This window comes from Oncorhynchus keta, chromosome 25 (genome assembly GCF_023373465.1).
Source record: "Oncorhynchus keta strain PuntledgeMale-10-30-2019 chromosome 25, Oket_V2, whole genome shotgun sequence".
NCBI lineage: Eukaryota > Metazoa > Chordata > Actinopteri > Salmoniformes > Salmonidae > Oncorhynchus > Oncorhynchus keta.
Window position 1 is genome coordinate 35,006,905 of NC_068445.1, and position 17,424 is coordinate 35,024,328.

Genomic DNA, 17,424 nt, shown 5'->3' on the forward strand with positions numbered 1-17,424 from the left:
TCGCAGATTTGTCCTGTTCAAGTTAGCCTACTACACTTAATCAAACTCCCTCAGTCTCATTTCTTTAAGCAAGCAAAGGTGTGGCTTCGACAGAACTATGACTGATAAAGCCAATTCGTTACTACCAAGGGCGCGTCAAGAGATCGCGCAATGATCTGTTTACCTTTGAATCGCGCGTATTCCAGAATTTCTAGCTGGAGGAGGGAGCCTAAATAGTTTCCATAATAATTTTACGATATGTAAAGTGCTTGAATGAAATTAAACTGCGTTTGAACTATAAACCAAACTGCTGTGCTTAGTTATTATGCTACATTAGAAATGACCCCACATTTAGCCTAGCGGTTAGATTGGGCCACTAACGAAAAGGTCGGTAGTTCGAATCCCCGAGCCGAAATAAGTGATCAAAGCCGTTGATGTACCCTTGAGCACGAATGCTCCAGATTAGACGTTGATAATGGGTGGATTCGATTATGCTGAGTCTCTTACAAAAGTGTTACATTGTGTGAAATTCATTACTAAATGTGTAATTAACATTAATCCTACACTTTTTTTAAATACAAAAACAAACATTTGATTAATACAATATTTAATCAGTCACCTTCAAATGAAAGGGGTGATGACGCAATCATTGCAAGAGAGGGGAATACGATTTAATTGGTCCTCAACTCTCGGTTTAGTCTTTTCAAGCAGGGAAATTGTGCTTTTAAAACAACTGGGAACTCGAACAAATAAGAGGTCAAATTATGACGTCAGTGGTCTTCAGGTCGGAAAGTGGGAGTTTTAGAAAGAGGCCCGACGTCCCGACTTGGAATTCCGAGTACGATAACAGTTTAAAACATCTTTTCTAGGTCGGAGCTCGTTTTTTCCGTGTTTCTAGTTGTCGTGAACACTCGGAAGTCAGAGATTTCCGAGTTTCTATTTGTTTTGAACGCGACTTTTTTGGAGTTAGCCTGCCAAATAGCCGGTTGGTTATCTTTTCCATTAAATATGGGCTGTTTGAATTGTCTAACTTGTTTTCATTGAGAAAGCATATGAAAGCGTGTTTATCAAAACCAATACATTTTTCATGTTCAAACACAGACTTCTACATAACTCCATGTGCTTAATTACGTCGCTTTTGTTTTGAGACAACTTCGCGATGGGTTTGAATAGTGCACATGGCTCACGCCCGGGAGGCAGCTCAGTTCCAAAACAAATGCGATCAACGTTCACCCGCAGCAAAACACGCCTACCCAGGTGCTCGGGATAGTTTAATAGAATTTCCTGCAGGGGGATATGGGATATACAAAAAAAACAATTCACACATGTGTATAATTGCCTACTTGAAATAGGACATATATAAGCACACACTCAACACTGTAGTTTATATACTTTTTATTTATTTTTATTTAATTAAGCAAGTCAGTTAATAATAAATTCTTATTTACAATGACGGCCTACCAAAAGGCAAAAGGCCTCATGCGGGGACGGGATTACAAAAAGAACTATATATATAGTTACATAAAACACACAACTATAAATATATATATAGTTATATAAAACACACAACTATAAATATATATATAGTTATATAAAACACACAACTATAAATATATATATAGTTATATAAAACACACAACTATAAATATATATATAGTTATATAAAACACACAACTATAAATATATATATAGTTATATAAAACACACAACTATAAATATATTTATAGTTATATAAAACACACAACTATAAATATATTTATAGTTATATAAAACACACATCATAACAAGAGAGACCACACTACACAAATAGAGAGCGAAGACAACATACCAAAACAGCAACACATAACAACACAGCATGGTAGAAACACAACATGACAACAACATGGTAGCAACACAACATGGTAGCAGCACAAAACATGGTACAAACATTACTGGACACAGACAACAGCACAAGGGGCAAGAAGGTAGAAACAACAATACATCATGCAAAGCAGCCACAACTGTCAGTAAGAGTGTCCATGATTGATTCTTTGAATGAAGAAACTTTCCAGTTTGAGTGTTTGTTGCAGCTCGTTCCAGTCGTTAGCTGCAGCGAACTGAAAAGACGAGCGACCCAGGGATGTGTGTGCTTTGTGGACCTTAAACAGAATGTGACTGTCAGAACAGGTGTTGTATGTGGAGGATGAGAGCTGCAGTAGATATCTCAGATATGGTGGAGTGAGGCCTAAGATTGTTTTATATATAAGCATCAACCACGCGAAAGTATTCGGCCCCCTTGAACTTTGCAACATTTTGCCACATTTCAGGCTTCAAACATAAAGATATAAAACTGTATTTTTTTGTGAAGAATCAACAACAAGTGGGACACAATCATGAAGTGGAACGACATTTATTGGATATTTCAAAAAAATTTAACAAATCAAAAACTGAAAAATTGGGCGTGCAAAATTATTCAGCCCCTTTACATTCAGTGCAGCAAACTCTCTCCAGAAGTTCAGTGAGGATCTCTGAATGATCCAATGTTGACCTAAATAACTAATGATGATAAATACAATCCACCTGTGTGTAATCAAGTCTCCGTATAAATGCACCTGCACTGTGATAGTCTCAGCGGTCCGTTAAAAGCGCAGTGAGCATCATGAAGAACAAGGAACACACCAGGCAGGTCCGAGATACTGTTCTGAAGAAGTTTAAAGCCGGATTTGGATACAAAAATATTTCCCAAGCTTTAAACATCCCAAGGAGCACTGTGCAATCGATAATATTGAAATGGAAGGAGTATCAGACCACTGCAAATCTACCAAGACCTGGCCGTCCCTCTAAACTTTCAGCTCATACAAGGAGAAGACTGATCAGAGATGCAGCCAAAAGGCCCATGATCACTCTGGATGAACTGCAGAGGTGGGAGACTCTGTCCATAGGACAACAATCAGTCGTATATTGCACAAATCTGGCCTTTATGGAAGAGTGGCAAGAAGAAAGCCATTTCTTAAAGATATCCATAAAAAGTGTTGTTTAAAGTTTGCCACAAGCCACCTGGGAGACACACCAAACATGTGGAAGAAGGTGCTCTGGTCAGATGAAACCAAAATGGAACTTTTTGGCAACAATGCAAAATGTTATGTTTGGCGTAAAAGCAACACAGCTCATCACCCTGAACACATCATCCCCACTGTCAAACATGGTGGTGGCAGCATCATGGTTTGGGCCTGCTTTTCTTCAGCAGGGACAGGGAAGATGGTTAAAATTGATGGGAAGATGGATGGAGCCAAATACAGGACCATTCTGGAAGAAAACCTGATGGAGTCTGCAAAAGACCTGAGACTGGGACGGAGATTTGTCTTCCAACAAGACAATGATCCAAAACATAAAGCAAAATCTACAATGGAATGGTTCAAAAATAAACATATCCAGGTGTTAGAATGGCCAAGTCAAAGTCCAGACCTGAATCCAATCGAGAATCTGTGGAAAGAACTGAAAACTGCTGTTCAAATGCTCTCCATCCAACCTCACTGAGCTCGAGCGGTTTTGCAAGGAGGAATGGGAAAAAATGTCAGTCTCTCGATGTGCAAAACTGATAGAGACATACCCCAAGCAACTTACAGCTGTAATCGCAGCAAAAGGTGGCGCAACAAAGTATTAACTTAAGGGGGCTGAATAATTTTGCACGCCCAGTTTTTGATTTGTTAAAAAAGTTTGAAATATCCAATAAATGTCGTTCCACTTCATGATTGTGTCCCACTTGTTGTTGATTCTTCACAAAAAAATACAGTTTTATATCTTTATGTTTGAAGCCTGAAATGTGGCAAAAGTTCGCAAAGTTCAAGGGGGCCGAATACTTTCGCAAGGCACTGTAAGTGGGAGGATCATCACGAAGTGGGTGTATGGAAACCTAACAGCTAATTGGGCAGATTGGTTGCCACTCAAGACCGTTTTGCGTGGATGCTTGCTGCGTCCTTGTAGCATTTTATTTAAGCCTAACTCTTTTCCTAACCTTAACATCATTCTCTGAACCAGCTAGGTTAGTTCTCCTAACCTGCCATGTTAATTGTCCTTTAATTCAAACACCCTCGCTCCCTTCAGTCTCAACCTAGAGTTTGATCTGAAGCCATTCCTGTGATTGTGTTTTTGCTATCCAGTGTAACTCAGTGTTTGCAGGCCTATACAATGTATTTTAATTGTATCTATGTATGTTATCTATTCACGCTTTTTATATGTACACTGAACAAAAATATAAACACAACATGTAAAATGTTGGTCCCAAGTTTCATGAGCTGAAAATAAAATATCCCAGTAAAGTTTGTGCCTATATTTGTTAACATCCCTGTTTAATGAGCATTTCTCATTTGCCAAGATTATCCAACCACCTGACAGGTGTGGCATTTCAAGAAGCTGATTAAACAGCATTATCATTACACAGGTGCACCTTGTGTTGGGGATCATAAAAGGCCACTATAAAATGTGCAGTTTGTCACACAACACAATGCCACAGATGTCGCACGTTTTGAGGGAGCTCGCAATTGGTATGCTGACGAAAGAAATGTTCACCAGAGCTTTTTGCCAGAGATTTGAATGTTAATTTCTCTAACATAATAAACTGCCTCCAATGAGAATTTGGCAGTATGTCCAACCTGCCTCATAACTGCAGACCACATGTAACCATGCCATCCCAGGACCTCCACATCCGGCTTCTTTACCTGGGGGGTTGTCCTTAACCTCCCATGTTAATTCTCCTAACCTGCCACAGGGCTAGGGGGCAGTGTTCGGAAGTTCAGATGACTGATGTGCCCAAAGTACTCAGGCTCAGAAGCTAGGATATGCATATAATTGGTAACATTGGATAGAAAACACTCTGAAGTTTTTAAAACTGTTAAAATAATGTCTGTGAGTATAACATAACTGATATGGCAGGCGAAAACCAGAGAAAAATCCATCCGGAAATGTGTTTTTTGAGGTCACAGGCCATTTCAATGCTAGCCTATGGGAAATAACAAGGATCCAGATTGCAGTTCCTATGGCTTCCACTAGATGTTAACAGTCTTTAGAAAGGGTTTCAGGCTTGTTTCTTGAAAAATGAGCAGGTAGTTTTTCCAAGGTGTCCCTTATTAGAAAAGTAGTCTCTTCATTATTTATCTTCCCTATTGAACATAATATTCTCTGTCTTAAATTTGATAATTTATTTAGATATTAGAGTACCTGAGGATTAATTTGAAACATCGTTTGACGGACATTATAACTCTTTGGATTTGTTTGTATGCATGTTGAACGAGTGGATTACTGAAATCAATGGCGCCAACTAAACAGACTTTCTTGGATCTAAAGAAGGACTTTATCAAACAAAACGACCATACATTGTGTATCTGGGACCCTTGGTATTGCAAGAAGATCCAGAACGCTGCAGCCCGTCTGGTGTTCAACCTTCCCAAGTTCTCTCACGTCACCCTGCTCCTCCGCTCTCTCCACTGGCTTCCAGTTGAAGCTCGCATCCGCTACAAGACCATGGTGCTTGCCTACGGAGCTGTGAGGGGAACGGCACCTCAGTACCTCCAGGCTCTAATCAGGCCCTACACCCAAACAAGGGCACTGCGTTCATCCACCTCTGGCCTGCTCGCCTCCCTACCACTGAGGAAGTACAGTTCCCGCTCAGCCCAGTCAAAACTGTTCGCTGCTCTGGCCCCCAATGGTGGAACAAACTCCCCACGACGCCAGGACAGAGGAGTCAATCACCACCTTCCGGAGACACCTGAAACCCCACCTCTTTAAGGAATACCTAGGATAGGATAAAGTAATCCTTCTCACCCCCCTTAAAAGATTTAGATGCACTATTGTAAAGTGGCTGTTCCACTGGATGTCATAAGGTGAATGCACCAATTTGTAAGTCGCTCTGGATAAGAGCGTCTGCTAAATGACTTAAATGTAATGTAAATGTGAAAGGTAAGTGATTTATTTAATCGCTATTTGTGATTTTTGTGACGCCTGTGCTGGTTTGAAAAAGTATTTTGATGTGAGGTGCTGTCCTCAGATAATCGCATGGTATGCTTTTGTCGTAAAGCACTTTTGAAATCTGACAACGCGGTTGGATTAACAAGAAGTTAAGCTTTTAAATGATGTAGGACATTTGTATGTTCATGAATGTTTCTTATTACTATTTTGTCATCTGAATTTGGCGTCTCCAACTTCACCGGATGTTGTCGATTTTTGATCCCGCTAACGGGATCGGATCCCTAAGATTAATGATCCTAACTTGCCACGTTAATGATCCTAACCTGCTAAGTTAATTATCCTAACCTACCAAATTAATTATCCTAACCTCGCAGTCGTCTAAGGCACTGCATCACAGTGCTAGCTGTGCCACCAGAGATTCTGGGTTCGAGCCCAGGTTCTGTCGCAGCCGGCCGCGACCGGGAGGTCCGTGGGGCGACGCACAATTGGCCCAGCATCGTTCGGGTTATCTTTGTCTCATCGTGCACTAGCAACTCCTGTGTCGGGCCGGGCGCAGCGCACACTGACCACGTCGCCAGGTGTACAGTGTTTCCTCCGACACATTGGTGCAGCTGGCTTCCGGGTTGGATGTGCGTTGTGTCAAGCAGCAGTGCAGCTAGGTTGGGTTCTGTTTCGGAAGGACGCATGGCTCTCGACCTTCACTTCTCCCGAGTCCGTACGAGAGTTGCAGCGATGAGACAGACTGTAACTGCTACCAATTGGGTAAAGGGGTAAAAAAAAAAAAATGTTATCCTAACCTGCCTCGTTAATTCTCCTAACCTGCCTCATTAATTCCCCTAACCTGCCTCATTAATTCTCCTAACCTCCCATGTTAATTATCATAACCTTTCTAACCTGCTTCGCTAAAATGCTACAAGGAAGCAGCCACGCAAAACAGACTTGAGTGGCAACCAATCTGCCCAATTAGCTCCATCAGTGGTGGAAAAAGTACACAATTGTCATACTTGAGTAAAAGTAAATATACCTACCTTAATACAAAATGACTGAAATAAAAGTCAGCCAGTGAAACATTACTTGAGTAAGAGTATACAAGTATCTGGTTTTAAATGTACTTATGTACAGTGGTGAAAAAAAATACTCAATTGTCATACTTCAGTCAAAATGAATGCTAAACATCAAATTCCTTATATTAAGCAAACCAGATGGCAAAATGTTCTTGCTTTTAAATTACCGACAGAAAAAGGGATCACTCCAAAACTCAAGACATAATTTTCAAACATGGTATTTGTGTTTAGTGAGTCCGCCAGATCGGAGGCAGTAGAGATGACAATGTGTTATATTGATATGGGTGTGAATTGGCCAATATTGCTGTCCTTCCTGAGTATTCCAAATGTAACGAGTACTTTTAGGGTGTGTATGGGATTATAAAGTACATATTTTCCTTAGGAATGTAGTGAAGTAAAAGTTCTCAAACATAAATAATAAAGTACAGATACCCCAAAAAACGACTTAAGTAGTACTTCAAAGTATTTTTACTTAAGTACTTTTCACCACTGGTTTCTATACACGCACTTGTGTTGATCCTACCCGTTACTTTACAACGCCCACTTTCAGACACTCCACCTATGCAGTTAACCCAGAGAGGAAGAGGCGAAGGGAGAGGTGTTACTCCGCCCAAATCTGTTCACAAAATTAATTGAAGAATTTTGTGTGTCAAATTTGGTTGTTCACACGCATACCTGCCCTCTCATTGGCTAGTATGGTCCCACCACAGGAGGTTGGTGGCACTTAAATCGGGGAGAACGGGCTCCTGGTAATGGCTGGAGCGGAATAGTATAATATAATGGAATTAGAAGCCATTCCATTCGCTCAGTTCAAGCAATGCCTTCCGTTTTTGAGGACGTATTTACATATTTAGAGCGTCATTTGACTATCTTGTCAATATAATAGAACATCTTTGGTTACCCATACAAGAGAGGAAGAGGCAAGGGGAAAGGGAAACAGGACCCAAAATATGTCTTCTCCAGCAGGTGTCTTCTCCAGCACGTTTAAAAAAATGTAAAAAACCCGCTCACCAAGTGAAGAGTTTTGATATGGATGTCATCAGTGTCGAATTTGGTCAAAAAAATATGTAATGGCTGATTTGCTATGTGAGGATTATTTGATCAAATATACATTTCGTAATCCTTAGTTTGTTACGAGTGTACTGATATAAGACGGACACGTGACATCCCGGCAACGTTGTGCCTGTTTTTCACGAGTATCTGCCCTCTTATTAGCTAGAATGATCCCACCTGATCTTGCCTCCTCCCGACTGCTTTCCATTTTTGATTCCATTTGTTTTAATTGTTAGAGTGGCCACTTGAGTATCTGGTCAATATAATGTGCCCTTACCTGTTTGAATGTCACGCGCACAAAATGAGAACTTTGTTTACCTCGACGTTACTGCCCCCCTGTGGACATCTCTAGGTAGTTTTATAATGTAGTCAATGTTTATACATTGACTATGTATTGCACTTGCGTTAAAAATATAAAATGTCAATGTTGAATCATTCATTTTTATTACGCTCGTGACACAACCAAATTAAAATCTGAAGTAATTTGCCTAAAAACGTTACTTTATTATAACCCTAATGTAAAATACAGTAACTTTAACTTGATAATTGATACTCTGCAGAAAGCCAAACATATTTGTGTTTATTTAAAAGTTATGCTATGTAATCATTAGGTATGGCCGACGAAATCGGCATGGTTGTACAGTAGCCTACAGGCAATGCGGAGGCGTAAAGGATTAGGTCTCCAGTATACTACATCGCTGTATTAGCTGAGGTTGGGTCGGGTTATTAAGGGAGCCAGAGAGAGACGTGTTCACTACAGAGTCATCACCATGGCACCACTCGGACTAAAAGCCATTGTGGGAGAAAGTAAGAATATTTATTTGCATTTAACGATCAACCACCGATATGTAGGCTAGCACTGTGTACTGCGTGTAGACTATTTTATTTTTGACAGTAGGCTATTCTAAAAGTAATTTAGGCTACTTTAATTGGTTTGAATTACTATTTTATTTATTTTATTCTAACCCTTATTTTATTTGTAAATCAAACATTATTTAAGTACATTCTTTTGCCAAAAACTTCTTGAGAAGTAGAAATATTGAAAGTAAAATATAGTGCGTCCTGCATCCGATACGATTGCACAACGTGCGTAAATGCGCTCAGTTCTCCTATCTTTCCTAGTTAATCTGGTGGTCCCATTTATTCTATTTCTCTACTGGATAGCACACTAATTGAAAGTCAATTGAAACACCAATGCAATGAATGTATCAAAAGTCATTATATCTTTGCAAGGATCCACACTGACCCACAGCCTATTTTATCCTGTCTGCCAGTAGTTTACAGACTGGCATGTTGGTGGTCTTGGCTCTTCTGTTAACCTTCTGAGACACAATCATTGTGGCTGTCTGGCTCAGAGAGACAGGAGAAGTGTAATTTGTGCGTCCCAAATGGCACGCTATTCCCTATATAGTGCACTTGACCAGAGTCCTATGTGCCCATATTGTCCCTGGTCAAAAGTAGTGCATTATACAGGGAATAGGGAACCATTTGAGAGGCAGACATTATCTTACATTCCCAAGATTCTTGTGAGTGTGTGTTGTTGCTGACTGACACGTTTATGGGGCATTGGGGCAATTCCCCCTAGCTAAACCAGCTGGTTAATTGGATAGTGAATTAATTCAATGATAGATGGACAGGTTGCCTCTATAACCCTCAACCCATGTTCAAAACAACATTGTTTGAAAATCAAATCAAAACCCAATCTTATTGGTCGCATACACATATTTAAAAGATGTTATTGCGGGTGTAGCGAAATGTTTGTATGCCGAGCTCCAATGAAGCATAGGCCTATTTCTGTTTTTTGGTAAGCTTTTGGTTTGTAGGATATATTGTCATGGGCGTTGTTACGTCACATCCTGTGGGACAGAAAGAGCCCAGAAATAGCAGCCCAGTTCTGTGGCGTAAGAGGATTGAAAGAGATTAAGCCTTGTGATTGCTGTGTGTCCCTCTCACTGACTCACTCCAGTAGATAGATAGGACAGCTTTTTAATTATATGTTTGAAGCTCATACCCCCTCCCTCTACTACCCTCAACGTCAGCAAAACAAAGAAACTGATCGTGCACTATAGGAAACGGATGGCCGAGCATGTTCCCATCCACATCAGTGGCTGTAGTGGAGAGGGTGGAGAGCTTCAAGTTCCTCAGCGTCCCCATCACTGAGGAATTAACATGGTCCACACACACTAACACTGTCGTGAAGAAGGCACAACACCGGCTCCTCCCACTCAGGAGCCTGAAAAGACATGGCATGGCCCTCAGGTCCTCAAAAAGTTCTACAGCTGCACCATTGAGAGCATCTTGACTGGCGGCATCACCGCTTGGTACGGCAACTGCTTGGCATCTGCCCGCAAGGTGTAACAGGGGGTAGTGCGTATGGCCCAGTACATCACTGGGGCCAAGCTTCCTGCCATCCAGGACCTACAGTACCAGTCAAAAGTTTTAGAACCTATTCATTCAAGATTTTTTCTTTATTTTTACTATTTTCTACATTGTAAAATAATAGTGAAGATGTCAAAACTATGAAATTACATATGGAATCATGGAGTAACCAAAATAGTGTTAAACAAATCAAAATATATTTTATATTTGATATTCTTCAAAGTAGCCACCCTTTGCCTTGATAACAGCTTTGCACACTCTTGACATTCTCTCAACCAGCTTCAACTGGAATGCTTTCTGACAGTGTTGAAGGAGTTCCCACATATGCTGAGCACTTGGCTGCTTTTCCTTCACTCTGTGGACTAACTCATGCAAAACCATCTCAATCGGGTTGAGGTCGGGTGATTGTGGAGGCCAGGTCATCTGATGCAGCACTCCATCATTCTCCTTCTTGGTCAAATAGCCCTTACACAACCTGGAGGTGTGTTGGGTCATTGTCCTGTTGAAACAGAAATGATAGTCCTACTAAACACAAACCAGATGGGATGGGTATTGCTGCAGAATACTGTGGTAGTCATGCTGGTTAAGTGTGCCTTGAATTCTAAATAAATCACTGACAGTGTCACCAGCAAAGCACCATCACACCTTCTCCTTCATGCTTCACAGTGGGAACCACACATGTGGAGATCATTCATTCACCTACTCTGCGTCTCACAAATACAAAAATCTCAAATTTGGACTCATCAGACCAAAGGACAGATTTCCATCGGTCGAATATAAATTGCTTGTGTTTCTTGGCCCAAGCAAGTCTCTTTTTCTTATTGGTGGCCTTTTAGTAGTGGTTTCTTTGCATCAATTCGACCATGAAGGCCAGATTCACGTGGTCTCCTCTGAACAGTTGATGTTGAGATGTGTCTGTTACTAGAACTCTGTGAAGCATTTATTTGGGCAAAAATTTCAGGAGACTCTAGCAGCTCAGGACAGACGGGAGACTCTAGCAGCTCAGGACAGATGGGAGACTAGCAGCTCAGGACAGACGGGAGACTCTGGCGGCTCAGGACAGACGGGAGACTCTGGCGGCTCAGGACAGACGGGAGACTCTGGCGGCTCAGGACAGACGGGAGACTCTGGCGGCTCAGGACAGACGGGAGACTCTGGCGGCTCAGGACAGACGGGAGACTCTGACGGCTCAGGACAGACGGGAGACTCTGACGGCTCAGGACAGACGGGAGACTCTGACGGCTCAGGACAGACGGGAGACTCTGGCGGCTCAGGCCAGACGGGAGACTCTGGCGGCTCAGGACAGACGGGAGACTCTAGCGGCTCAGAACAGACGGGAGACTCTAGCGGCTCAGGACAGACGGGAGACTCTGGCGGCTCAGGACAGACGGGAGACTCTGGCGGCTCAGGACAGACAGGAGACTCTGGCGGCTCAGGACAGACGGGAGACTCTGGCTGCTCAGGACAGACGGGAGACTCTGGCGGCTCAGGACATACGGGAGACTCTGGCGGCTCAGGACAGACGAGGCGCACTGTAGGCCTGGTGCGTGGTGTTGGCACTGGTGTTACTGGGCCGAGGACACGCACCTCAGGGCGAGTGCGGGGAGGAGGAACAGGGAGAACTGGGCTCTGGCAATGCATAGGAAGCCCGGTGCGGGTGGCTGCCACGGGAGGGCTGGTGCGTGGAGATGGCACCAGATAGACCGGACCGAGAAGGCGCACTGGAGATCTGGAGCACCGAGCCTGCCTAACCTTACCTGGTTGAATGCTCCCCGTAGCCAGGCCAGTGCGGCGAGGTGGAATAGCCCGCTCTGGGCTGTGCAGGCAAACCGGGGACACCATGCGTAAGGCTGGTGCCATGTATGCCGGCCCGAGGAGACGCATTGGAGACCAGATGCGTAGAGCCTTCTTCATGGCACTTGGCTCGATGCCCACTCTAGCCCAGCCGATACAAGGAGCTGGAATGTACCGCACCGGGCTATGCATACGCACCGGGGACACCGTGCGCTCCACCGCATAACACGGTGACGGCCCAGTACAACACCCTCTCTCTCCACGGTAAGCACGGGGAGCTGGCGCAGGTCTCCTACCTGACTTCGCCACACTCCCCGTGTGCCCTCCCCCAATACATTTTTGGGGCTGCCACTCGGGCTTCCAGCCGCGCCGCCATGCTGCCTCCTCATACCGGCGCCTCTCTGCTTTTGCTGCCTCCAGCTCTGCTTTGCGACGGGGATATTCCACTGGCTGTGCCCAGGGTCCTTTGCCGTCCAGAATCTCCTCCCAAGTCCAGAAGTCCTTTGATTGCTGCTGCTGTCAGTTACCACGCTGCGTGGTCCATTGTTGGTGGGTTATTCTGTCACGATCGTCGTATGGAGTAGACCAAAGCGCAGCGTGGTTAGAATACATTCTTCTTTATTTAATGAAGAACACGAAGAACACTTAAACAAAAACAACAAAACGAATAAGACGACCGTGACCGCTATACAAACAATGTGCATACGTGCAACATAACATAGACAATAACCCACGAAAAAAAGAAAGAAGATGGCTGCCTAAATATGGTTCCCAATCAGAGACAACGATAAACACCTGCCTCTAATTGAGAACCAATCTAGGCAACCATAGACCTACATAAACACCTAGATGAAAACATCCCCATAAATCTACAAAAAAACCTAGACAGTACAAACACCCTAGAATAAGACAAAAACACACATATCACCCATGTCACACCCTGACCTAACCAAAACAATAAAGAAAACAAAGAATACTAAGGTCAGGGGGCACCAGTCCCCCAAATTATAGACTGTTCTCTCTGCTACCACACCAAAGAACCCTTAACAGCTTCTACCCCAAGCCATAAGACTGCTGAAAAATGTATCAAATGGCTACCAGGACTATTTACATATTGCATTTTCTTGTGTTACTTATTAATTGTATGTTATTTTTGACTTTAGTTTATTTAGCAAATATTTTATTAACTCTATTTATTGAACTGCATTGTTGTTTAAGGACTTGTAAGTAAGCATTTCACGGTAAGCTGAAACGTCTGTTGTATTCGGTGTATGTGACAAATACAATTTGATTAGAACATACATCAGGATCATCTGGCCCTCTCAGCTCTGGCTGGAAAAGATTGTTATGTAGGATGTTCAGGACATTAAGAACATGGGCAGGGTTGTATGGTCCAAGGGTGGCATGGCGGTGAAGGACCCCATTGTGGCTCATAGCTGCGCTTATGATGACATTTCCTCCGCGCTGGCCAGGTATCTCAATGATGGCTCATTTACCGATGATAGTCCTTCCTCTCCTCCTCCACTTAATAACATTGAATCCAGCCTCATCTATGAATAGGATTTCCTGGGGGATGGGACTTGCATCCAACTCCATGATTCTCTGAAATTACAGCAAATAATGTAATTGCTGTGTAGTGAAGTTCACTGGCAACATCAATGAGTCTCTAATATTTCAACAGTGTAATAATAATAATACACTACTTTACTTGCACATATTCATACCATTCACCCTTCACTCTGGGAATCCTTTCAAATGGGACTGTAGATTTGCTTCATCCAGAGATGGGGTTTCTTAAGAATGCAGGCTATGGTTGAAAAGCTCACTCCGACGTTTTGGAAGATCGCAGGGTTTTCAATAATCTGTTGTTAGATATCCCACAGTCTTATGGCATTATTTTCAACTGCCATTTGCACAATGGAAGCCTCCTGTTGGTCTGTAAATAGACATGTTCCATGTGGTGGTCGTCTTTCAGTTGTACAAAAACAAAATAGCATACAGTACAGTAAACACTACAGTAATACAGTATACAAGATAAACATGTTACAAAGTAGTATAATTCCCAATTTCATATACTGTATACAGTAATACATGAAACATTGGCTTTGCTTCCCCTTACAGTATATATTTTTAATTTATGGGTTTTACTGTGCTTTTGTTGTACCGCTGTCAAGTAGTAAAAGTAATAGAGGTCCAATGTCTGCAGTTACATACCTATTCTCGTTTTGGAATGTCCGGATGATTGATGCTATGGTGAAGTGGCTCAGATTGTGCTGCACTCTCTGCCCAGTCAAACCATGGTGGACCACATGGTCCAAACATTAGATGATGAGGGGAGGGAACGTTCTCGAAAGTTGCGGGAACGTTTGCTGTTAGTTGGGATATGTGTCCCAAATGGCACCCTATTCCCTAGGTCCCGGTCAAGAGTAGCACAGTTTAAAGGTAGTAGGGTTCCATTTGGGATGCAACAACAGTCTTCCAAAGGGTTCCAAGGGGTGCAATTCCAAAACTCCACACAGACAGAATTCAAGTGTTACACTGTATGACATGCCTACTTCATACCCCTCCGAAGAGTCCATCCTCACCGCTAACACTGTCTGTCACCAGAATTCACGAGAAAAAAACATCTGACATCCATTTTCCATCCATCTGAAACATTATGCTTAGATGCCCAGGCTTTGCTAATGTTGTTCCAATAGTTGAGTCAGTGAGACCTCGCGAGACTTACTGTGTATGACAATGGGAAATTGCCTACGATGCTTTTATCACAAAAAAAGTTTACTGTGCAAACTGAAGTGTGCTAATCAATGATTGCTCCCTTTACAGAGATTATGAATGACGTCATCAAGAAGGTACACAAGAAAGGAGAATGGAAGGTATGGGCAGCTTTTACAGTGCCTTCAGAAAGTATACTGAACAAAAATATAAACGCAACATGCAACAATTTCAAAGAGTTTACTGAGTTACAGTTAATGTAAGGAAATCAGTCAATTGAAATAAGTAAATTAGGCCCTAATCTATGGGTTTTACATGACTGGGCAAGGGTGGATCCATGGGTGGGTCTGGCTCCCAATCAGGTGGGCCTATGCCCACCCATGGATCCGCTGGAAAGCCAGGCCCAGCCAATCAGAATGTGGTTTTCCAACTATAGGGATTTATTACAGACAGAAATACACCTCAGCACCCCTTCAGATGATCCCGCCAGTGAAGAAGCCAGATGTGGAGGTCCTGGGCTGTCATGGTTAAACGTGGGCTACGGTTGTGGAGGTCCTGGGCTGGCATGGTTAAACGTGGGCTACGGTTGTGGAGGTCCTGGGCTGGCATGGTTAAACGTGGGCTACGGTTGTGGAGGTCCTGGGCTGGCATGGTTAAACGTGGGCTACGGTTGTGGAGGTCTACGGTTGTGGAGGGCTACGGTTGTGGAGGGCTACGGTTGTGGAGGTCTACGGTTGTGGAGGGCTACGGTTGTGGAGGTCTACGGTTGTGGAGGTCTGCGGTTGTGGAGGTCTACGGTTGTGGAGGTCTACGGTTGTGGAGGGCTACGGTTGTGGAGGGCTACAGTTGTGGAGGTCTACGGTTGTGGAGGTCTACGGTTGTGGAGGTCTACGGTTGTGGAGGTCTACGGTTGCGGAGGTCTACGGTTGTGAGCCGGTTGGACGTATGTATTATGAGATCCATAATAAATACAAATACTGCCAAATTCTCTAAATTGACGTTGGAGGCAGCTTAATGTAGAGAAAATAACATTCAATTCTCTGGCAGCAGCTCTGGTGGACATTCCTGCAGTCAGGATGCCAATTGCACGCTCCCTCAAAACTTGAGACATCTGTGGTATTGTGTTGACAAAGCTGCACATTTTAGAGTGTCTTTTTATTGTCCCCAGCACAAGGTGCACCTGTGTAATGACCATGCTGTTTAATCAGCTTCTTGATATGCCACACCTGTTAGGTGTATGGATTATCTTGGTAAATGAGAAATGCTTATTAACAAGGATGTAAACAAATTTGTGCTCAACATTTTAATAAGCTTTAATAAGCTTTTTGTGGTTATGGACAATTTCTGGGATATTTTATTTCAGCTCATGAAACATGGGACCAACACTACATGTTGCGTTTTATATTTTTGTTCAGTATATATTAATACTTTCTGAAAGCATATCAATGGTTATAAATGACTGCGTCTTGGTTATGAATGACTGCGTCTTGGTTATGAATGGCTGTGTCTTGGTTATAAATGACTGCGTCTTGGTTATGAATGACTGTGTCTTGGTTATGAATGACTGTGTCTTGGTTATGAATGACTGTGTCTTGGTTATGAATGGCTGTGTCTTGTTTATGAATAACTGTGTCTTGTTTATGAATGACTGTGTCTTGTTTATGAATGACTGTGTCTTGGTTATGAATGACTGCGTCTTGGTTATAAATGACTGCGTCTTGGTTATGAATGACTGCTTCTTGGTAATGAATGACTGCGTCTTGTTTATGAATGACTGCGTCTTGGTTATGAATGACTGAGTCTTGTTTATGAATGACTGCGTCTTGTTTATGAATGACTGTGTCTTGGTTATGAATGACTGTGTCTTGTTTATGAATGACTGTGTCTTGTTTATGAATGACTGTGTCTTGTTTATGAATGACTGTGTCTTGGTTATGAATGACTGTGTCTTGGTTATGAATGACTGTGTCTTGTTTATGAATGACTGTTTCTTGCTTATGAATGACTGTGTCTTGTTTATGAATGACTGTGTCTTGGTTATGAATGACTGTGTCTTGGTTATGAATGACTGTGTCTTGTTTATGAATGACTGTGTCTTGGTTATGCATGACTGCATCTTGGTTATGAATGACTGTGTCTTGGTTATGAATGACTGTGTCTTGTTTATGCATGACTGTGTCTTGGTTATGAATGACTGTGTCTTGGTTATGAATGACTGTGTCTTGTTTATGAATGACTGTGTCTTGGTTATGAATGACTGTGTCTTGTTTATGAATGACCGTGTCTTGTTTATGAATGACTGTGTCTTGTTTATGAATGACTGTGTCTTGTTTATGAATGACTGTGTCTTGGTTATGAATGACTGTGTCTTGTTTATGAATGACTGTGTCTTGGTTATGAATGACTGTGTCTTGTTTATGAATGACTGTGTCTTGGTTATAAATGATTGTGTCTTGGTTATGAATGACTGTGTCTTGTTTATGAATGACTGTGTCTT

The 17,424-nt window shown here is 42.5% G+C and overlaps 1 protein-coding gene across 2 annotated transcripts in view; it reads left to right on the forward strand.

Annotated features, from left to right (window-relative positions):
- The first annotated feature begins 8,677 nt into the window (after positions 1-8,677).
- LOC118382668 (syntaxin-binding protein 1-like) overlaps positions 8,678-17,424 on the forward strand; it is a 47,866-nt gene continuing 39,119 nt past the window's right edge. For both annotated transcript variants that reach the window (XM_052479143.1, XM_052479144.1), the window contains exons 1-2: positions 8,678-8,846; positions 15,039-15,088. In XM_052479143.1, coding sequence (XP_052335103.1) covers positions 8,810-8,846; positions 15,039-15,088 — 87 coding nt within the window. In that variant the 5' untranslated portion in view covers positions 8,678-8,809. The remainder of the gene's footprint in view (positions 8,847-15,038; positions 15,089-17,424) is intronic.